The sequence below is a fragment of the Macaca nemestrina genome, chromosome 17 (assembly GCF_043159975.1).
Source record: "Macaca nemestrina isolate mMacNem1 chromosome 17, mMacNem.hap1, whole genome shotgun sequence".
Classification (NCBI taxonomy): domain Eukaryota; kingdom Metazoa; phylum Chordata; class Mammalia; order Primates; family Cercopithecidae; genus Macaca; species Macaca nemestrina.
The window spans coordinates 36,491,216-36,513,962 of NC_092141.1; the positions used below are offsets into that span (position 1 = coordinate 36,491,216).

Consider the following 22,747-nt stretch of genomic DNA (forward strand, 5'->3'; position numbering starts at 1 on the left):
AAAACAAAATGGGATAGCCTACATACTCCTAAAAAGCTGGAGGCGGACTGAAGGAACAATCTAACAACATTTCTGGCTCTAAAAGACAAAACAAAAACAAAGTTCCAGATAAATGAAAGAACTGAAGAATAGTGCCTGCTGGTGTGCATGACATCAGTTTACCCCAGGCTACCTCAGCACACTCTTGGGAGGCCAGCAGGCTATCCATCTTGGACAGGGGCACGTGAACCAAGGACAAAGTGAATATTGAACACATCTCAACACATGGACAACCCTTGGGACTCAACTGTCTCACCCAGGTCCTTTGTTAATACATGGATTCTAGTTTTGACGTGCATTTTTGCTTAGAGAGCTTTGCGTCATCTTAAAGAAGATGCATACAAAATTGTAAACACACAAGTACTAGTACCCCATCAGGGCCCCCATGAAGAGCACAGCAGATCCTTCCCTGGTCTTGAACAGTTCTTTTTGCTGTGTGACTTTGGACCCTTCAGTTTACATTGGTAAGCCTCAATCTCCTTTCTTTTTTCTTTTTCTTTTCTTTCTTTTTTTTTGAAACAGTCTTGCTCTGTCACCCAGACTGGAGTGCAATGGCATGATCTCAGCTCACTACAACCTCTGCCTCCCAGATTCAAACAATTCTCCTGCCTCAGCCTCCTGAGTAGCACCCAGTACCACGCCCAGTTAATTTTTGTATTTTTAGTAGAGACGGGGTTTCACCATGTTGGCCAGGCTGGTCTTGAACTCCTGACCTCAGGTGATCCGCCCGCCTCAGCCTCCCAAAGTGCTGGGATTACAGGCGTGAGCCACCGCGCCCGGCCTCAATCTCCTTAAATGTAAAACGGGAGTGCCAGAACTATAACCACTTCATAGAACTATCGTGAGGATTTATAGAACAGTGGGTGTAAGTTGAGCCTGAAGTCTAGCCTGGCATTTAGCGCTCCATAAATTCTGAAACTGAGCAGAGGTGTGACGCGCCAGAGTGACTGAAGCCCAGACTACTCCATGGTGTTAGGAGTCAGAAGTGGGGAACCATGGTGGGCATAGTGGCTGGGAGGGGGCACAAGAGGGGCTTCTGAAGTGCTGGTCATGTTTTTGTCTCCTGGTATGGTTTTGGTTACATAGGTGTGCTCAATTTATAACATTTCTTTGAGATGTACACTTATGATATGTATATTAATACTTTTATGTATATGTTATTCTTCAATACTATTTATTTATTTTCTAAGATAGAGTGTCGCTTTGTCACCCAGGCTGGAGTGCAGTGGTGCGATCTTGGCTCACTGCAACCTCCGCCTCCTGGGTTCCAAGTGATTCTCCTGCCTCAGCCTCCTGAGTAGCTGGGATTACAGGTGCCCATCACCATACCAGGCTAATTTTTGTGTTTTTTTTAGTAGAGACGGGGTTTTGCCATGTTGGCCGCCTGCCTCAGACTCCCAAAGTGTTGGGATTACAGGATGAGCCACCGCGCCCAGCCATTACAATTCATTTTTTATGTATCTGGGGGCAAGTCTTTCGCCAGGGCAAGGAGGAACAGGGAAATCGCAACTCACCAGGAGAAACAGAGGGCTGATGGCCACCCAGCAGATCCTCCAGAACCAGCCCGGGCTGAAGCCCAGCATTTCCTTCACGTCCCTGCAGAACTGAGTGATGCCTGGAACCGCCCAAGGGGAAGAGAGGCAGAGGCTGAGAAAGGGCACGGGCTGTGCTGCTGTGCCCTGATTCTCTGGGAGAGTCAGAGTCACAGAATCAGCACTGGGAATGACAAGGGGAAATGACAAGCCGGAATTCCTACCCTGGACACACAGAGTAGCTCTGGAATTTCTCTCTAGGAGGAGTGCAGCAACAACAATCTGGTCTGAAAGTGGGACTGGGGGACTTGTCACAAAACTGCATTTTTATAGCAAGCAAGGCTCTTTCTACATAGGGTGGGAGGACGGATGTGCATCTGGAAGGATGGATGGGCATCTGGGAGGATGGATGGGCATCTGGGAAGAGACGCACACCCCCTTCTTGGTGCCGCACTGCCTTCCTGAGAGCTGAGTGTGTGTCTGATTTCATTGTTATTGTAAAAAAGTTGAATTTTGTCCAGGAATGGTGAATCCGTCTGACAGACACTGGCTTTGACCATGACACTGGAAACTTTCAAGGGAAATTTTTAACCACAATATTGCCCATTCATATGCCAGATCAAGATCAAGGTTCTTCTACAAAAAGTCACTGGTGTGGAAGTGAGAACTGAAAACTCCCAAAGAAGAGTGAGAAATTGAGAAGGAGAAGGTGCTCTGTGGTTGCTTCCCCGAAAGGTCCCAGCAGTTCCTAGGGCAGGTCTATGGAGATTCACACAATTGAACTTGGTCCTCTGAATTGCCAAGGAGGTAGGAAGATTTCTTCTTTTTTAAAAAAAAAAAAACGGGCCTGTGTGGAACCCAAAATGTGTGTCCCCTCCTGGATAATATGTGTAACAAATAACATGCAAAAGTGGTTTACTTTTGTCTGTTTTTGGGTTTTTTGTTTCAGACAGACTCTCACTCTGTTGTCTAGACTGGAGTGCAGTGGCGTGATCTTGGCTCATTGCAACCTCTGCCTCCCAGGTTCAAGCAATTCTCCTGCCTCAGTCTCCCGAGTAACTGAGATTATAGGCATGCACCATCATGCCTGGCTAAATTTTTTGTTTGTTTTGTATTTTTGGCAGAGACGGAGTTTCACCATGTTGGCCAGGCTGGTCTCGAACTCCTGATCTCAGGTGATCCACCTGCCTCAGCCTCCCAAAGTGCTGGGATTACAGGCGTGAGCCACCACGCCTGGCCGAGACTCTTACAGACCCATCGTCGGGAGGTCACATCTTGTAAACTGCCCTTCACCGCCTTTTTTGGTGAAATCAGCCCTTTGCCATTGTGCCAGCTGATGGTGTAGAAGGGACCCAGCTGGCTGAAGGAAGCGTCTTACCATAGAACCAAGACACAGCGACTACCTCGATCAGCGCGACAGTGAGCACTGCAGGCCCCGTGGCGTACTCCTCCAGCAGCTTCACCACGTAGGCCCCTCCCTGGAGGGGAGAGCACAGCCTGGGTGAGGGCCCTCTGAGGTGCCACCCCTTCCAACTATAGAGACCTGCAGGGGCTTCCTCACTTAGAATCATTCTGGAAAAATCCCACCTGGGACTGAACGTGAGTACCCCAGAAACTGCCTCTTAGGCCGGGTGTGGTGGCTCATGTCTGTCATCCCAGCACTTTGGGAGGCAGAGGTGGGCGGATCACCTGAGGTCAGGAGTTCGAGACCAGCCTGGCCAACATGGTGAAACCCCATCTCTACTAAAAATACAAAAAATTAGCCAGGCATGGTGGCGGGCGCCTGTAATCCCAGCTACTCAGTAGGCTGAGGCAGGAGAATTGCTTGAACACAAGAGGCGGAGGTTGCAGTGAGCTGAGATAGCACCATTGAACTCCAGCCTGGGGGACAGAGCAAGACTCCATAAAAAAAAAAAAAAAAAAAAAAAAGAAAAGAAACTGTTTCTTGGACAGGCCTCTGCAGTGTGGGCAGGTTTTACCCACTCAGACGCCTCTTCCCCCATCCTGTGTAGTTCATTCTTCTTATTTCTTCTCCCCATTAAACTTTAAGAGAAAAACTCCAAAGGGCCTTGGGTTCTATTTTAAACTTTCTTCAACTTATTGAACACCTGCTGTGGACCGGACCCTGGAGAATCCCTGCCTCTAAAGACTGAATCCAGAAGGGCCCAGGATACCAGACACATTAAGGGCCTTGGTCACAGTTTTGCCTTCTGTCCTAAATCATGACTCACTGGGGTTCCACTCAGTCCCTGTGTGACCCCCACTCCAGGGCCATCAGGGTCAGGGCTTAAAGATGCACATCTGCAAAATCTGCTTCAGAGTATTTACTTCAGTTACCAAAAAAAAAAAAAAAGAAAGAAATCTCTAGAGAGGGTGTGACTTTTTTACCATTGCAAATTCTGGAGGAGACCAAGCGGCATGACACACATGACGTGCAAAACGTCAGGGCAGTATCCCCACGAAAGCAGCTCTAAAGAGTGGAAATAGGCTGGAAAAGCAAATCCTAATTTTCTCCAGATAGTTTTTGAAGCCTGAAATCCAGTGGGATCTACTGTAAAATGCTGAGAGTCGGTGGATACTATGCACAGAGTCTACAAGCAGATGTGCAAGAAACAACTTTTCTTCTCCTTGATGACAAACTTTTTAATGGGAGTAACAACCTCCCCTCTTTTGGTCTGAAAGCCAGGGCACCGTGTGAGATGGAAGGAGAGGAACAGCTTCCTTAGTGTTCTGTTGCCCTAGGGGAGGCCAACTCAAAGCTGAGGGGGTGGTACTCACAAAAGTCAGGGTGACCAGGGATCCAAAGAAGCAGGTGATGACCACGGCGAGCACGAACCACTCCCGGCGCTTGGCCCAGATGTGTGGGAACTCATCCAGCACAGCTGTGATCACCCCCTCCAAGCCTGCAAACTGGGAGGTACAGGCAAGCAGTCACAGTGGAGGCTTTGGGACAAGGCTGTAGCCTTCAGAACAGTGAATGGGAGGGAGGGGTAAGGGGGTAACGTTGCTGAGTGACTGGTCAAGCTGATTATCACCAGTTCCCCGACTCAATGGACCATGAAAGCATCTCAAAGAGTATTTCGCCGTTTTACACTGTCATTTAAAGCCCGTCACTAAGGAGAGCCAGGAAACAAAACAGAACACGTGGACAGAACTTCGATATATGAGGTCTCGGGGAGACTTTCTCTGCACCAGAAAGGCCAACTCAAAGCTGAGACTCACTCCACACTAGTAATTCCAGGCCCTGAACTGAACGCTTGGCAAAGCAGACACCCAGGAGAGACCTCGCCCTGGCCTGTAGGCGCCATAATTGGGCCAAGGAACAGTGCTCATGTATGTGAGCCTTGGGCCTGTGCCAGGCGCTTGACCCACAGTATCCCATGAATGACTTGAATGCACCAGAGGGTGGTAAATGCTGAGAGGTCAGTGGGGGGTGTGGGGCACCAGAAGGGAGCAGCCACCACTGCTTGGGATGGCCTTGGGATGGGAGGGAATTGAGTCCAGCTGCGTCCTCCTCCTTTCCTCTTCATCCTCCCACAGCCCACTTCCCCTTCCCGTGTCCTCACCGTGCTGTCCAAGCCCAGCGTGATTAACATCAGAAAGAAGATGATGGCAAAGAAAGTGGACGCTGGCATGTTGGCTATCGCTTCTGCATACGTGATGAAGAGGAGGCTGGGACCTGAGACAGAGGGGAGAGAGGAGGAGGTGGTTGACAAGACCTATCCTACAAAGATGTCACAGAGGAAAACTCAGCCACAACAAGTTACAATTCTCATCACAAGACCTTATGCGCGAATCAGGTTTTGACACACACCAAGTGCTTCCTCACTCTCTACTCCGTCTGACCTGGCCACCCCAATTCCTGGGAGGCAGGAAGGGTGGGGCCTCCATCTTGAAAACTGTGTGCCCTCCATGAACCCTGGGGGTGGGTAACAGACCCAAGACCCAGAGACTGGCAAAGCTGCACACAAGAATAAGAGTTTCCACCATGTAACAATTCTGTGGGATTTTTCAGGACCCGGATTGATATTTCTGAAGTCCATGGCAGTTACCCCCTCTGATGTCTTCAGCTCCAGAACAGTAGGAAATGTTACATTGATTTCCGTAGAGTCACAGAGGCCTTGGAATAAAGACCTCTTTCTATTGTGAAGTCCCTTTTGATAGTGTGAGGGACATGTCTTCAGCCCCTCATGGGCTAGCTAGGGGTGCCCTCGTTTGGGGCATGGGGTTGGTCCAAGCACCGAATCAGGCCAAAGATACAAGCTTGTTAGCAAGAAGGCCCTGGGACCTCGCCCACTAGATGCCGTCATCTGTTTTTTCTACCTCTGTCGCTTTTTTCTTTTTCCACGAAAACACGGTAAAATAGAGTGGTCATATTGGCTAGATTTTCTTTTTCTGCAAGGCGCAGTTCTACGGATAAATGATTATTTGCTTACTAGACTTTGAGCCATCGCAAGACCATCACAGGAAGCAAACACGGGTTTTAAAGCCATCATCAGAGTCAACATTTCAAGCCCACAGATTTTGAAGGCCCCAGAACTGGGTGCCAAGGGAATTGCCCTGTCCCTGCATGGCCTGAACACATGGAAAGATCTCCAAGGCATCAACCTTCTCTCAAATCTTTGAATAAAAAATGTTTTTATTTTGGAGACAGGGTCTTATTCTGCCACCCAGGCTGAAGTACAGTGGTGTGATCATGGCTCACTGTGGCCTTGACCTCCCAGGCTCAAGCAATCCTCCCACCTCAGCCTCCTGAGTAGCTGGGACTACAGGTGTGCACTACCATGCCCAGCTCATTTATTTTTTACAGAGGCAGGGTCTCACTATGTTGCCCAGGCTGGTCTTGAACGCCACCATGCCCAGCCTTCTTTGGAAAATTTCGGGAACATTTAGAAATAAATCAAAATAACTTTTAAAAGGTTCAAAGCAAAGCAACTCAGTAGGAGCAAGGGACCTGCACAAAACCTGAGGTCCTACCTGCATCTTTGGCCACCTCAGACACATCTTCATTCCTCATCTCAGCCATGTAACCGAGCACCGTGAAGATGACAAATCCCGAAACGAAGCTCGTCATGCAGTTCACCACGCTGGTCACCAGGGCATCTCTGGAGGAGAAAACCCAAGGGGCCACCTGAGACAGTTCCAAGATCAGGGCTCTAAGGAGCAACTGTCTATGTGCCTGCCCTGCCTTAGACAGGCCGGCCACAGCAAGGACAAGCAGGCTGAACTCAAGGAACCTCAAGCCTGTCCCGGAGCCCCTTCCCCTCCTCCCAGAGCCCAGCTGCCGAAGACTGCAGCTCCGACTGCCATGACCACCACACACGGTGCAGGGAGAAGAGCAGTGGGGGGTGCTTTAAAAGGTGATCCTGCCAGCGCAGACCTCTCCATTTCAAACCAGCCTTGTTCTGGAGCAGGGCCCGGGTTGCAGTGGGGGCCAGGACAGGGCCTGAGCCTCACATATGTGAGATCCTCAGAGTTAGACTTTGACATTATCTTCAAACTAAGTCACAGACTTCCAGCCAGAGAGATACTCTCATACCTTTTTTCTTCTCTTTTTTTTTTTTTTTTTTTTTGAGACGAAGCCTTGCTCTATTGCCCAGGCTGGAGTGCGGGTAGCACGATCTCGGCTACCTCCGCCTCCTGGGTTCAAGTGATTCTCCTGCTTCAGCCTCCCAAGTAGCTGGGATTACAGGCGCCTGCCACCATGCCTGGCTAATTTTTTTTTTTTTTTGAGACGGAGTCTCGCTCTGTCGCCCAGGCTGGAGTGCAGTGGCCGGATCTCAGCTCACTGCAAGCTCCGCCTCCTGGGTTCCCGCCATTCTCCTGCCTCAGCCTCCCGAGTAGCTGGGACTACAGGCGCCCGCCACCTCGCCCGGCTAGTTTTTTGTATTTTTTAGTAGAGACGGGGTTTCACTGTGTTAGCCAGGATGGTCTCGATCTCCTGACCTCGTGATCTGCCCGTCTCGGCCTCCCAAAGTGCTGGGATTACAGGCTTGAGCCACCGCGCCCGGCCACCTGGCTAATTTTTGCATTTTTAGTAGAGACGGGGTCTTCCCATGTTGGCCAGGCTGGTCTCAAACTCCCACCCTCACACTTTTAAATGACAGCCTCATCATACAACTGCAGGGTGGTGTCCCAGTGCAAGGCCACATTGCTTAGGGTACATGTGAATTTCCCTCCCACCTTTAAAAAAAAACCAGTTCTACAATTATCTTATGCATAGCACAAGGAGATTGCTGGATGCTGCCATCTGTGATCAATCAAAATTAAGTCTAAAGATGATGGGTGATATTTATGTATTTATTTTTGAGACAGGGTCTCCCTCTGTTGCACAGGCTATAGTGCAGTGGCATGAACACAGCTCACTGCAGCCTTAACCTCCTGGGCTCAAGCAATCCTCCTGCTTCAGCCTCCTGAATAGCTGGGACCAGAGGCATGCACTACCACACTCAGCTAATTTTTAAATTTTTTGTAGAGATGGGGTCTCGCCATGTTACCCAGGCTGGACTCAAACTTTTAGGCTCAAATGATCCTCCTGCCTCAGCCTCCCAAAGAGCTAAGATTACAGGTGTGAGCCACCGCACCTGGCCTAGTGGGTGATATTTAAAACCATAATTGGTGTAACACTTCCTATATTGCTAAAATTTCTGAAATAGGATTTTGTTGCAAAAATTATGGCATTTTGGCTGGGTGCAGTGGCTCACGCCTGTAATCCCAGCACTTTGGGAGGCCGAGGTGGGTGGATCACCTGAGGTTGGGAGTTCGAGATCAGCCTGACCAACATGGAGAAACCCTGTCTTTACTAAAAATACAAAATTAGGCCGGGCGTGGTGGCTCAAGCCTGTAATCGCAGCACTTTGGGAGGCCGAGACGGGCGGATCACGAGGTCAGGAGATCGAGACCATCCTGGCTAACACGGTGAAACCCCGTCTCTACTAAAAAATACAAAAAACTAGCCGGGCAAGGTGGCGGGCGCCTGTAGTCCCAGCTACTCGGGAGGCTAAGGCAGAAGAATGGCATGAACCCGGGAGGCGGAGCTTGCTGTGAGCCGAGATCCGGCCACTGCACTCCAGCCTGGGTGACAGAGCGAGACTCCGTCTCAAAAAAAAGAATTAAAAAAAAAAGAAATACGAAATTAGCCGGCATGGTGGTGCATGCCTGTAATCCCAGCTACTTGGGAGGCTGAAGCAGGAGAATCACTTGAACCCGGGAGGCAGAGGTTGCGGTGAGCCAAGATCACACCATTGCACTCCAGCCTGGGCAACAAGAAACTCTGTCTCAAAAAAAAGAAAAGAAAAGAAAAATTATGGCATTTTGTGTTAGTCAAAATAACGTGATCATCACACTTTTTGTTTATACGTAATACAAATAATCACGTTATAATTTTTGTTGTTAAACACATTGACTAGTTAAACCTAACTATGTAATTGGATGTTGCAGCTTTTTGTAAACTTACTTTGCAATCTTTCTTTCTCTCTCTCTCTCTCTCTCTTTCTTTCTGGAATCTTGCTCTGTCACTCAGGTTGGAGTGCAATGGCACACTCTTGGCTCACTGCAACCTCTTGTGCCTTAGCCTCCCAAGTGGCTGGGATTACAGGTGTGCACCACCACGCCTGGCTAATCTTTGTATTTTTAGTACAGACAGGGTTTCGCCATGTTGGCAAGGTTAGCCTGGAACTCCCGACCTCAGGTGATCCGCCTGCCTTGGCCTCCCAAAGTGCTGGGATTACAGGTGTGAGCCACCATGCCCAGCCTCTTATTATTTTTATATAGAGGAGCACTGACAAAACCGAAGGGCCTGGGGCCCCTCTCAGCCTCTGAGCGGTCCGGGTGAAGCTCTGGCCTCAATGAGTGCTCTGGCCATGGGTGAGCTGGTCAGGGGCCTGCAGTACCCTTGAGGGGCAGTGGCATCAAGGCCTAAACCTGGCCAGATTCGAGGCTGTCGGTCCAATCACCTTCCTCCACACTGGCTGACTTTCACTCACGCCACTTTCAAGCTTTCTTTGGGGACCCCAGATACTCACTGGTAGCAGTTGTTGTTGAACTTGTTGTAGCTAGCAAAAGCCAGCAGGACCCCAAAGCCCGGACCAAGAGAGAAGAAGATCTGAGCAGCTGCATCTATCCACACCTGGAACACAGCAGGGGTAAGGGCCTGGGGTGAGGGGGAGACACAGGCTGACCCTGGCACCAACAGGGTCGTCTCTCTTGCCTCCATGTGGCTAAGTGCAGAGGCAGAAAACCAGCTTTTAAGGCTCATTCCAGGCATAGCCATAAATCAAGTGCCAACAAATGTGATTTCTCTTCCTATCATCTAGGCATAAACCCATCCAGTGGCCTCAACTGTACTTTACTGCTTGTATTTCTTGGTTAAAGTATCATGGCAGACTTGCACACTAAAGCCACATTTCAGTTGTCCCTACTGTCCTATGTGGAGGAGGACCAGCTTCGTTTAGTAAAATGAGACAGGTACAGATATTTCCCTCATTATCTTACCCCTGTCTCTAGGAGTTTCTGCCAGTTGGGTTTCAAGTAGAAGAGAACACCCCTCCAGGCTCCAGGGAGGGTGGCGCCCCTCACCAGCAGGACAGAAAGGATGATATAAGGGAAGGTGGCTGTCACCCACACCACCTGTAAGGAAGAAGGGCGAAAGCATGGGTTATCACCATGCTGTTCCAGGGAGGGGAGGGGAGGGAAACAGTGGAGGGGAGCAGGGGAGGGGAGGGGAGGGAGGTGGGTGGATGGACGTCAGTGTCTCTTATTCTTTTTTTATTTTTTATTTTTGAGACGGAATCTCGCTCTGTCGCCCAGGCTGGAGTGCAGTGGCCAGATCTTGGCTCACTACAAGCTCCGCCTCCCGGGTTTACGCCATTTTCCTGCCTCAGCCTCCCGAGTAGCTGGGACTACAGGCGTCCGCCACCTCACCCGGCTAGTTTTTTTTTTTTTTTTTTTTTTTGTATTTTTTAGTAGAGACGGGGTTTCACCGTGTTAGCCAGGATGGTCTCAATCTCCTGACCTCGTGATCCGCCCGTCTCGGCCTCCCAAAGTGCTGGGATTACAGGCGTGAGCCACCACTCCCAGCCGTGTCTTTTATTCTTGAAGACCTTGGGAAAGGAGGGCAAGGTGGTGTGGCAGAAAGATCACAGCCCTTGGAATCACACAGACAGGATCAGATTCAGGTTGGCCAGTAGAGCTACCTCTGAGCCCACTACGCATCTGTAAGGTTGAGGGAGTATCTAGCAGGAAACAATAGCACTGGCCAGTGTATAAAAAGCACTGAACATGGTCCACGATGGGTTTCCAGTAAATTATTGCCACAATTATTAATTGTGGTACTACCGGTGGGTTAAAGGAATTTTGAAAAAAAAAAAAAAATCATGTAATGGTTCTTGGCATTGGCCCATTTCTAGAAAATATTGTTTTTTCTTTTCCTTTTTTTTTTTTTTTTGTGAGACAGAATCTCGCTCTGTTGCCCAGGAGTGTAATGGCATGATCTTGGCTCACAGAAACCTCCACCTCCCAGGTTCAAGTGATTCTCTTGCCTCAGCCTCCCGAGTAGCTGGGATTACAGGCGCCTGCCACCACGCCTAGATATTTTTTTTTTTCTTTGGTGATGAGGTTTCGACATGTTGGCCCGGCTGGTCTTGAACTCCTGGCCTCAAATGATCCACCCATCTCAGCTTCTCAAAGTGCTGGGATTAGAGGCGTGAGCCACCATGCCCAACCCACTTCTAGAATTTTCTAACAAATGTGGTGAAGAGAGAGAGGGTGCATCACAGAATGTGTTTGGTGTGGAAGGAAACAGTGCTGTCTGTCCTGGCTACTGGGTTTTGAGTTTGAGAGCCTGTGGGCCCCTGGGCAGGCCCGGCTCAGCAGTCAGAGCCCTCCTCACCTTGCCAGAGGTCTTGACGCCTTTCCAGATGCTGAAGTAGATAACAGTGAAGATCAGCATGATGCAGAGGGCCAGCTGCCAGCTGATGCCCCCCAGGTCCTGGAGCCCCTTAGACCGGTGGATCTGCAGGACGTGGCGCCTGGGGTGAAGGAGAAAGAAAGGCCCCTGAGAGGCTCTGGAGAGTGACCTGGGTACACATCTGTGCTGCTCCTTTGAGGGTGCCCAGGACAAATGGACACTGTGCTGCTAGGACCAAGTGGTCACTGAGGCCCAGGAAGAGCTGGGATTGGCCCTGCAGTCCTGAAGGACCACAAAGCCCATTTGGCTAACACCCCGGGAAGAGTGTTCAACCTAAAGGCAGACTTCCTGGATTCTCCTTTGCTGGCTGGGACCTGAACTCCTTTGCCAATGTGACTGGCTTTTGGGAACATGAGGGATGTGTAAGTGTGGGGAGTCGGCTCTCTTCCCTACCCCAAAGTAGCTCTCTCTTTGGGCTGCCATTGCCTGAAATTCCAGCATTAAAGAATACTACCTTCCCCAAGCTGCTTCTTCCAAAGGGTAGATGCCACTTATGAAGTTAACACATTAAACCATTTGAATAGTTTTGAACTTTCAAAGTACTAGGATGCTTTGCCTCCATGACATTCGGCTGAGAGGAGGACCCAGAAGAAGGGGAGTAATTTTGGAATGTGAAGGGAGGGATGGGCTTGGGCGCGTTGGAGCAACCTGGCTTGGCACATGAGAAAGTGCAGGGAGGCACAGCAGCGCCAGGCCGTGGAGCACTTGAGGTAGAGTTTCCCAACTCAGAATTCTGCTACTCCCACCCCTGATAGCTTCATCTCTCAGAAATCTGCCAGGAGAGAGGTGGGGAGCCCTTGGCCCTGGCCTTCCTAAGAAGACAAATCCCAGGGGTGTGGCCTGCCCCATCAGGCCCACCCGTCACTTACATGCACTTACGTGTAAAATTCTTCAGCTGGGGAGGTGGAATGGAGGGTCCAGGTGATGTTGTCCTCAGAGAAGTAATTGGTGCAGTTGCCAGTGTTCCAGGAGTTCTTGCAGCTGGTCCAGGGCAGCTGGTCCGTGAAGGAGGAGATGAGGTAGTATAGCGCCCAGGCCATGATGGTGTTGTAGTAGGAGGCAATGTAAAAGGCAATGATGCAGATGGCATAACCAATCCCTGGGCAGTGGGTGAGACGGGGAGACAGAGGCCGAGTTTAAGGGTGGCCCAATGACAAAAGGCTGAAACGCGGCATCGGAAAGCCCCGCAGCCCAGCAAAGGGGTACAGGTGGGTGCCGCCCTCCGTTCCATTTCAAGGACTCCAGGCCACCACGGGAAAAGTGGCCCTGCCGTGAGTCACTCGTATGTATTTGCAAGGTAACATGTTTTGGAAAATGTGTACATGTCTTGCTAATGCTTTAAAATGTTTACATTCGTTTACTTCTCATTGCCATTTATTCTGTTTCTCTTTAACCATTTCACACCACTTACACAGTCAAAGCCTTAATTACTCAAGCCATCTCCTAAGGCCTGACTGATTCCAGGAGAAGGTCCCCAGCTCCCACCCACTGATGGAAATCCCTTCCTGAGAGGCTCCACTAACCCACCCCACCAAGCCCTTCAGTTACCTTTGAAAATCGGGCAGATTTTCCTCCATATTGAAATGCATCCATTTCGGTGGTACTGTCCCAGCGCGAGCTCCATGTAAAAGAGCGGGATTCCCCCAAAAATGGCCATGATGGTGTAGGGGAGGAGGAATGCCCCTGAGGCAGATGAAAGACAACTTCACTTCCTGCCCACCTCTGTCCCAGGATAGCCCAACCAATCTGTGACTCCGAGAATCACAGTCGCCAGATGATGTGAGTGTCACGGAGCCACCCTGGGCTGAGTGGCCTCACGGTATGCTCCTCTGGTCTTACTGCTTTGCCAGAAGCAGTCGTAGGGGGAGCGCCATGACTAAAATGAGGTTTCAGAGGAGGCCAAGAGACCAACTGGGAAGAAAACCGGGTTTGGGAGTCAACAGAACGGGCAGGACCACGTCCCCTTCTGACTGCCTGGAGAACCCTGGGCCACTTCCTCTCTCTGAGCCCCAGTTTCCTCCCTATAAAAGAACACAGTTGAGGAGAGCTGAGTTTCCCAAATGTAGCCACGCATCATAGTCACCTAGATTCCTGGGTCTACCCCAGACCTCCTGAAGCAGAATCTCCAAGCATGGGTACAACACAAAAATTGTGTTCAAGCTCCCTAAGGTGATTCTGATGCAACCAGGACCTGGGATTCTCGGAACAGATGACCTGTGACAATCTGCAGCAACAGCTGCAACCACCTGTGAGTCACCGAATCAGTATCTTTGTTCATCAGTATTGTCTATGGCTCCAGACACACGGTTATTGATATTTGGCTACACTTCCATAATTCCACCGAGCCGGAACGCTCCCTGGCAAGCGCCGTTTGCAGGAGGGGCTGGACAGGGTAGTTTTCACAGAACAGGAAAGCACAGAGCTGCTACCTAACTGGAGATGCTGGTGTCTCCGGGATCTTGTGGCTGAGGCTGAATTTAAAAATATCAAGTTGGGGAATGTTCACCTGCAGCCTGAGTTTTTAGCCTCAAGTGGGGGTCAGCTATGATTTTTCCCTGATAATTTTACCTGCTGTAAAATGCTCTGAACCCAGAAACCTGAGGTCCATGCAAGTCATAAAGGTCCACGTAATTTACAGTCACACTGGGTAAGGCTGGCTCGAGAATAAAACCATGTGTTCTTGTGACGGCCTTCCTCCAAAGAGCCTGCTTGATCAGCTTTACGCTGGGGAATGAGTGTAAGGGAAACGTCACCAGTGACCCAGCCCCTTACATAATGCTCAGGGTAAAGGTGAGTCCTCTGGAGCAGGAGATAAGGTGATTATGACTTTTGCTCCTCCTAGGCAGGAAGCTCTGAACTTCCCGGGGGCCCCCTGGAACTACCTTTGTAGCTGCATGGACAGAAATCCTTAAAAGAGACAGTAAATCCAGGCCATTCTGTATTAGGTCATGGGAGAAGTGAGAGTGACACAAATGGATGATCCCCAAACCTCTTTTTAACTGCCCTCCCAAATCTGTTGTCAGAGCTTCCATCAAAATCAAGCTTGATTCATTTGACACCCACTTCTTGTTATTTTCCTGTGCTGGTAACAAGTCCAGAGGCCCCAAACCCACTCACTTTCCCCCACTGCTCCGCTCTCCCCCAGGTTCCCATCTTCAGGCCTACAGTCAGCTACTATTTTTGATAATCTATAAGTTACCTACTTGATAGGCTTTAGGGGTACAAGGAACAAGATAGGGCCTCTGGCCTCAAAAATCTAACATCCCAGGAGGAGATAGGAGGGCCAGCCATTCGTATTTTGAGGTTGGCATTAATGTCATGCTGTGAATCTAATCCAGCTTAAATTCTGCCCAGACTGGTAATTAAGACTCTGGACCTACGTTGATGCCCTTCTCTGACCTCACACGGGTCCAAAGGATCAGAAGCATCTGGGACGCTGAAGCAACCTCCAAATTTTCCCTTACGCAGGCCTACCCTTCTGGACTCTTCCCAGCAGAACTTGCCAGCAGGAGTGAAGGGACTCAGCACAGGGCTGATGGCCATTCCCTCACTGGGAATGGGAGGACAGAGCCTGGAGAATGCAGGATGAGAAGGCGGCCCTTCAGTAAATGGAGTGCTAATGATGCTGGAGATCTGTGAGGTCAGGCTTGCGAGGGCTTCACCCAGCTTCAACCCGGAGAGCCTCAGACACACACCCTTCAGCTTTTGGCTTGCTGGAGATTTGACTTTTCTTTTCTTTTTTTTTTTTTTTTTTTGAGATAGAGTCTAGCTCTGTCACCCAGGCTGGAGTGCAGTGGCATCATCTTGGCTCACTGCAACCTCCACCTCCCAGGTTCATGTGATTCTCCTGCCTCAGCCTCCCAAGTAGCTGGGACTACAGGGGCCCACCACCATACCCAGCTAATTTTTATACTTTTAGTGAAGATGGGGTTTTGCCATGTTGGCAAGGCTGGTCTTGAACTCCTGACCTCAGGTGATCCACCTGCCTGAGCCTCCCAAAGTTCTGGAATTACAGGCATGAGACACCATGCCTGGCGAGATTTGACTTTTCGACCAGCTCGAAAGTCTAAGCCATCATGTTCCCAGACTTACACCAGTGAAGACTGAAAAGATGTGATCTGTGTTCTGGCCTCTCAAGAGGACCTACAGCCCACCCCAGGTCGCAGCCCACCTGGGTCACAGCCCACCCGGGTCTCAGCCCACCCCGGCTCACAGCCCACCCCAGGTCACAGCCTCTACTCGCAGCCTGTGATACTGACCTCCTCCATTCTGGTAACATATGTAGGGGAAGCGCCAGACATTGCCCAGGTCCACAGCATAGCCAATGACTGAGAGGAGGAAATCCACCTTCTTGCCCCAGGTCTCCCGTTCCCCTTGATGAAGCTCAGCCACTAGGGTGGTGGTGGCCGCCGGGATAGAGTGCCGTGTATCGTCTCCCGCACCAGGACTTGGAACTGCTGAGTATCCATTGGATATTTGCCCGGACTCCACTTTGTCCCCTGGGGTGGGAACAACCTTCTGTAGAACTCCATTTTCCTGACAGTCTTCTCCATCCTTACACGCTGAGAGCTGCTTCTGAGAATTTAAGGGTGTGGTCTCCATCCTGCTGGTTAGTAAATGGCACTGATGTCCATCTGCCAAGGATCCCAACCGAACTCTGGGTGCTTGGATTTGTGGATCACCTCCGAGCTTTCTATCGTCGGGATTGACACGTCAGGATTGACTCTGTTGGAAAGAAACACAGAGGAAGGAGAATAAAGTTAGACATTTTACTTGTCTTTGGTATTAACTCATCATACATCTTAAACTACGTTAGCTAACACGATTACAAATGCATCTGTTAAATGTGAGACATCCTATTTGCTACATGGCAGTCCATAAAATCAACTAAATTTCTCAACCTATACAGGGCATCAAATTACAATCAAGTAATTTCAAAAGGAAACAACAAAACCAACAAAAATAGATAGCAAATCACCAAGTTTTGCACAGGCTGGACTGGAGAGTAAAGCACTCGCTTCCCTTTGAGCTACTGGAATCTCACCTTATGGTTTGCCAGCAGCTCAGAAGAACGTGAGGGAGGCTCCGAAGTGTCACAGAGCAGCGCCTTTGTCTTGGATGCCATGTTGGGGAAACAATGACAAGCAAAGGCGTTTCTGCCTTTCAGTAGGCAGGACAGTCCTCGCCAGCATTTAAGCTGCACACCCAAAGTTACATTTTGTATCAACTACAGACACGATTTTAAAAGGATAAAAGCAAAGGACATAGGTGAAAAGGCCTCCCTTTGTGAGGCACCCCAGCTCCTTAGCTATGGACTCTGTCACTCGTCTTTTAACCCCTAGGAAGGTTGGGGCAGCTTTGAGCTGCCTCCAGCTGTGTCCAGTCTATCTGCACATGGCCTTTCTGCGTTCCCATTATGCATTTGCAAGCCCGACTGGTCCTTAAACGGCACTGCTGCTCACCATTTACTCTTCTTGCCACTTGCCAGCAACTCCTGTGGCTAAGCCCCTCGTTATTCTGCAATAGCGGGCAAGCAAGGTCGCCTTGCCTCCAGGAGACCCAGGGAGAAGAGCGTGCAGGTTACCGACGCTGGAGTGGCTGGTGTCGCCGTCCCCCTGCGCCTCCATCGGGAGGGCCCAGCTGGGGCTGCTGTGCCTTCACTTCACCCCCGTGGCCTGGGCGCAGGGAAGTCAGCTCAGCTCTGAATTGAGGTCTGAGTCGTCAAACATGGGGTAGAAATTTGAGCCCTTTTGGACTTTAAACCTATGGCCTGTTATAAAGTTGTAAGCAGCAGTTGTAAGACCGTTCAACTGCTCACTCTGTTTCTTCTGGGCCTGAGCTTTTCACACTCTTGAAACAGTTTGGGAGTTGAAATATGTTTCTGCCTAGCTGAGATGACACTGGACACTTCTAGAAAAGATAGCCAGGGATGGACTATTTATAACTGCAATGATCTGAGGCTAACCCTCCAGATCCAACAGTTAGGAGGATGGCTAGGGACTGGCTAATAGAAACGGCACATGGTGTCTCCTGCCTACTTGGGGTTTTCGGTGACTGCAACTTAACTATCTACACACGTGAAGACAAAAACATAGTAAGTGAAAAATCAGGACACAAAATAGTAGCTTCACATGGATGACTATGGTTATAAATATGAGCAAGGATTAGACAAGAACACCAGGGAATGTCAGTCACTAGGGTTGTGCGTTTGCTGCGTTTTCTCTGCAAAGTGGAAAATAAAAATTTTAAAGGGATTGATGGTTGCCAAAAATATCTACAGCAACAAGGGATAAATCAGCTCCATGTAGCCAGGGGGTGTGTGTGTGTAAGGGGGGGTAGATATCTTGGGCTGTACCCCACTGTTTGGGCCCTCCGCCACCCACCCCAGGCTCAAAGATGTAAACACCACTCAGAAGGATATGAGTTTCTGACAAGAGCAATCTCCATAACCTCATTCCGCTCACCATCTATGCTACTGTCTGGCCTTGGCCTCCCCCTGCTTCCCCCTTCCTTGGGCCCTCAACTAGGCTTGATAGGCTTTTAAAATAACCACACATGCCCTCACCCACCACAGGTAACCATTTTACCAGGCCAACGGATATTATTATTTTATTACATGATGAGATGTCAACGTATTTAAATATTCAGCTAAATTAAACCTGAACTTGGTGGTCAATGGTTGTGTTGTTTAAGAAGGCCTCTGTACTTCCCTCCGGCCTATATCAATTACATGTTTTGTACATTTAACAACTGATGAACTTGAAGGCCAAATGGCAGGGAGGAAGAGCTTTTCCTTGTGCGGCCGGAGGGCACCAAGCTGAAGAGCTGCCCCACCCCTTGCTCTTCCTCCCGCTGGCCTTCCACAATTTTTTTTTTTTGAGACAGAGTCTTGCTGTGTCGCCCACGCTGGTGTTCAGTGGCACAATTTTGGCTCACTGCAACTTCTGCCTCCCGGGTTCAAGCGATTCTCGTGCCCCAGCCTCCGAGTAGCTGAGACTACAGGTGCGTTCCACCATGCCTGGCTCATTTTTATATTTTTAGTAGAGATGGGGTTTCACTATGTTGGTCAGGATGGTCTCGAACTCCTGACCTCACATGATCCACCCGCCTCGGCCTCCCAAAAAGCTGGGATTACAGGTGTGAGCCACCACACCCAGCCTGGCCCCACAGTTTTCTGCAAGAACCTCTTCTATTTTCAGTACTGCCACTTTCCTCTCACTTGAACAGAAGCTCCAGTTGCATCACCCAATCTTTCCCTGGCCTCTCTACCCAGGCCCAGAGGGTCTACGGAAGGGAAACTAGGTCCATCTCAGAAGCAATACTTTGGGGAGAGGAAATAAACATTTAGCCACAGCAGTGAGCAGTTACGCTTCTGCCTCAGGGGCCAAATGATTTGTTCTGGACTTCGTTTACCTTCTCCCTTGAGGCATCCTGCAGAGAGGGTAGAAAATGGGTTCAGGTAGGTAGACTTTGGGGGACAACGTGTGTTCTCGGGAGTCCTCAGGGCTTCAGCCCCGAAGGCATCCAGTCCTGAATTCCTGGCGACTATGACGAGCAGCTCCTGGAAGAGTAATACGCTGTTTCTGTGTGTTCTGAGCCATTACAGAGGTCTTGTTTCCTGAAATATCCCCTAGTTCTTTTTAATTTTTTTAATTAAAAAATTTTATATCAATAGGCTGAAGTGGCATCAGTGCAAGAAAACCCAGAGCATCCCTCAGACAACTCATGACCGGGCAGCCTCTCCCCAGAGGCTGTCTCTCTCTATCCAGTGGTGCTTTCTGGGGTTCTCCTACTGAGCCCCCACCCCTCATCACAGAATCTGGGATGCAAACAGAAAGTTACAGCCACTCAAAGGAGACACACATCTCCTTTTCTTAACTCACTCCTCTGCCTCTGTAGAGGAAAACTCCTCTCGGTGACTAATCGGGTCGGCTAGGAGCAGATGCCGTGTGCCTGGGGCCCTTTCTGCCTGCAAGCTCCTGCCTGTGGAGCCCCAGACTCTCTTCTCATTTTTTTTCTCATTCTGCAGAGCCCTGGCTGGCTTTTTCTATCAAGACTTGCACATAACAATGGCTGAAAACAAACTGGCCCAGCAATAGAGAAGTGTGAGTTGTTAAGAAGGTTGGTTTCTGAGAATGCCCTCTTCTAAGCTTTCTTTTTTTAAAAGGTATTTTTATCCTGCTGGGTGGAAAGATTGCAAACGAAGTCCATGTTACAGCTGTGACCTTCTCCAGGCAGCCTCTGAGTTTCTCCATGGCCAGAAAAAGCCCCCGAAGGAAGCCTTCCTTTGCATCTTGGATGTGTGCTGTTGTTCCAGGTCGTGCTGGTGACAGGCTGAGGGTGGTGCCACGGACCCCATCTCTGCAGTGGGATGACAGCTGGCAGGCAGGAGCCTCGCCCCCCAGGTCTCTGTACATGAGGGGTGCAGTTGACCAGCCAATGGGCGTAGTTGACTTTCTCTTCACTCTCCTGAAGTTAATGCACTCCATTTTCCCAATCCCTGACTCCAAGTAAAAAAGGAGCATTTCTATTTAAACTTCTCCTGATCAAATCTCCATTCCTCTTTCCACACACTCTGTCTCTATAGCCAGGAGCAACCGGTACCTGAACAAGCATGCAATCATCATGACTGGTCATAAACACCCAGCCCTTTGGAAATGCCTGTGACATTCCATCTACTTGAAGTCCATCAGTGCCTTCTAAGCAGAAAGACACTACAGAAATGTGGAACTTTGACTTCATGCGTCAAGATCAAAGTGAGTTCATTTCTCAGGAAACTCAACTTTCTTTTTCAAAACAAACAAAAACAAATGAACTGTGGGTTTAACGCTGATGAGATAGGATTAGTTACAGGTCATAGAGGCAACTGGTAGTTAGTATTCTCTATTCAGAGGGAGGCCGAAGTTCCCAGGGCATCTCCCATGGGTGGTGGGAATTACAGAATGCTGGTGCCGCCCGGAGCAGTAAACATGGAATCTGGCCCTCCCCGCGGAGAAGTACTCCTTCAGCAAAGATGTGCGCAGGCCCACATGTGCTAGGCTCCTCAGGAAGGAGGCAGGCAGGCCGGGCCGGGTGACTCACCACTGCAATCCCAGCACTTTGGGAGGCCAAGGGGGGCGGATCACCTGAGGTCAGGAGTTTGAGACCAGCCTAGCCAGCATGGTGAAATCCTGTCTCTACTAAAAATACAAAAAGTAGCTGGGTATGGTGGCGGGCACCTGTAATCTCAGCTACTTGTGAGGCTGAGGCAGGAGAATTGCTTGAACCCAGGAGGCGGAGGTTGCAGTGAGCCAAGATCCAGCCACTACACTCCAGCCTGGGTGACAAGAGTGAAACTCTGTTTCAAATAAATACATACATACATACATACATACATACATACATACATACATACAAAAATTAGCCAGGCGTGATGGTGCATGTCTGTAATCTCAGCTACTCAGAAGGCTGATGCATGAGAATCGCCTGAACCTGGGAGGCAGAGGTTACAGTGAACTGAACTGCGCTCCAGCCTGGGCGACAGAGTAAGACTCTGTCTCAAAAAAAAAAAAAAAGAAAGAAAGAAAAAAGAAACAACAGGCGCAGTCCTGCCTGCATGGTGTCCACAGGCCAAGCCCAAAATCTGAAAAGGAAGACCCATTGCTAGGAAAAACACGATGCTTCTGGAGAGAGGCTTGGTGCTGCCGCACGTCCCGTGGTGAACGGTGGCTGCCGCTGGCTTGCCGCGGCATGTTTAGATAGCTTACATGTTTTGCACCACAGTTGCCCCACGCTTTAAGTATTCTTTTGCTGCTATTGCACAGTTTCTGTCACAGGACCTCGGCTTTCAGCTGATCCTTCCTTGCAGGCTCCGCAGTGTAAAATGGAGGCTCACGTTTGCGTCTGCGGAAGGCACCGCTGTGTTCCAGAAGTGTGCAGGGTCACAGGGGCACAGGTTGGAAGCCATAGGGACTCCTGGCTTGCCTTTCCAATGAATTGAAGAGACTTCATGATAGAAATGAAGAGAATAGAGAAAATCTGCTTGTTTTTTTGGGCAAAAAGGGTAGAAATGAACTCCACTATCACAGCCATCTTCTTATCCAAAGGATTCCTTATATGACAGAGTCAAACAGCTTCGTGGTTTTTCTGTTTGTTTGGTGTTTGTTTGTTGTTGTTGTTAAGAGACAGGGTCTTGCTCTGTCATCCATGCTGGAGTGCAGGGGCACGATCACGGCTCTCTGCAGCCTCAACCTCCCGGGCTCAAGGAATCCTCCCACCTCAGGCTCCCGAGTAGCTGAGATTACAGGTGTGTGCCACCATACCCAGCTAATTTTTTGTACTTTTTTCAAAGACGGGGTTTCATCATGTTGCCTAGGTTGGTCTTGAACTCCTGGCCTATAAGCGATCCTCCTGCCTTGGCCTCCCAAAGTGCTGGGATTACAGGCATGATCCACTGCACCCAGCCTGGTTTAATTTTTTGGAGAGGAATTAAGTAGGATAAAATTCTCAGGGCCATTTGGGCCTGTTACCATGAGAAAGGAAAAGAATCTCTGTCCAGAACTTTCCCTGCCTGGGAGAGGATAGCCCTGGGCTTCTCTCTACACAGAGTATAAAATCTAGAGGATTTGCCCCTTGTGATGGGGTTAAGAGCCCCCCGAGAGGCTGGCCAAAAGGACACTGGATTAATTTTGACTTTACTAGAAAGAAATGAATTTGGCATAGCAGACATGAACAGTCTCCTCCAGTGAACATAAACAGTTAAGCCCAGACTAACTTCCTTCCAGAGTCATCCTTCATTAGTTCCTATGTTCATAACCCATAGCTCTCCTTTCTGTTTCAGGTCTGCACTGGAATCCCTGGTCCACCACTTACTGGCTGTGTGACTTTGAGTAGGTCACTTAACCTCTCTTAGCTTCCATTTCCGCCTGTGTAAAAGCAGACTGTTAAAACTGCTACTTCCTAAAGGCTGTCATGGGAATGAAAGTATGACACATGCTTAACTCAGTGTCTAGCACAGGGAAGCATCAATCAATGACAGTGAGTTGATGTCAGTATCACCACCACACATCCGCAACCCATTCTGCCTTTCTACTTCACACCCTAGTCAGGGAAACTAAGGCCCACGAGACTTGAGATTTAAGTGATCTCTGGCTCCCAGCACGGGCCTCAATGGGTCATGCTTGTTTCTCTCAATCAGTGCTTGGGGCCACCTGGGAAACAGACTCCTGGG

General features: G+C 49.6%; 1 protein-coding gene across 3 annotated transcripts in view; it reads right to left on the reverse strand.

Annotated features, from left to right (window-relative positions):
- LOC105476813 (solute carrier family 6 member 4) overlaps window positions 1-22,747 on the reverse strand; it is a 41,563-nt gene that overhangs the window by 11,770 nt on the left and 7,046 nt on the right. For 2 of the 3 annotated variants that reach the window (XM_011733027.2, XM_011733034.2), the window contains exons 2-12: window positions 15,798-16,263; window positions 13,087-13,221; window positions 12,418-12,637; window positions 11,461-11,599; window positions 10,065-10,199; window positions 9,596-9,699; window positions 6,549-6,676; window positions 5,138-5,250; window positions 4,350-4,481; window positions 2,950-3,049; window positions 1,554-1,654 (exon numbers count right to left, since the gene is read on the reverse strand). In XM_011733027.2, coding sequence (XP_011731329.1) covers window positions 1,554-1,654; window positions 2,950-3,049; window positions 4,350-4,481; window positions 5,138-5,250; window positions 6,549-6,676; window positions 9,596-9,699; window positions 10,065-10,199; window positions 11,461-11,599; window positions 12,418-12,637; window positions 13,087-13,221; window positions 15,798-16,140 — 1,650 coding nt within the window. In that variant the 5' untranslated portion in view covers window positions 16,141-16,263. Of the gene's footprint in view, window positions 1-1,553; window positions 1,655-2,949; window positions 3,050-4,349; window positions 4,482-5,137; window positions 5,251-6,548; window positions 6,677-9,595; window positions 9,700-10,064; window positions 10,200-11,460; window positions 11,600-12,417; window positions 12,638-13,086; window positions 13,222-15,797; window positions 16,264-17,000; window positions 17,100-22,747 lie in introns of those variants that run through there. The other variant, XM_011733040.2, reaches the window with a different exon arrangement.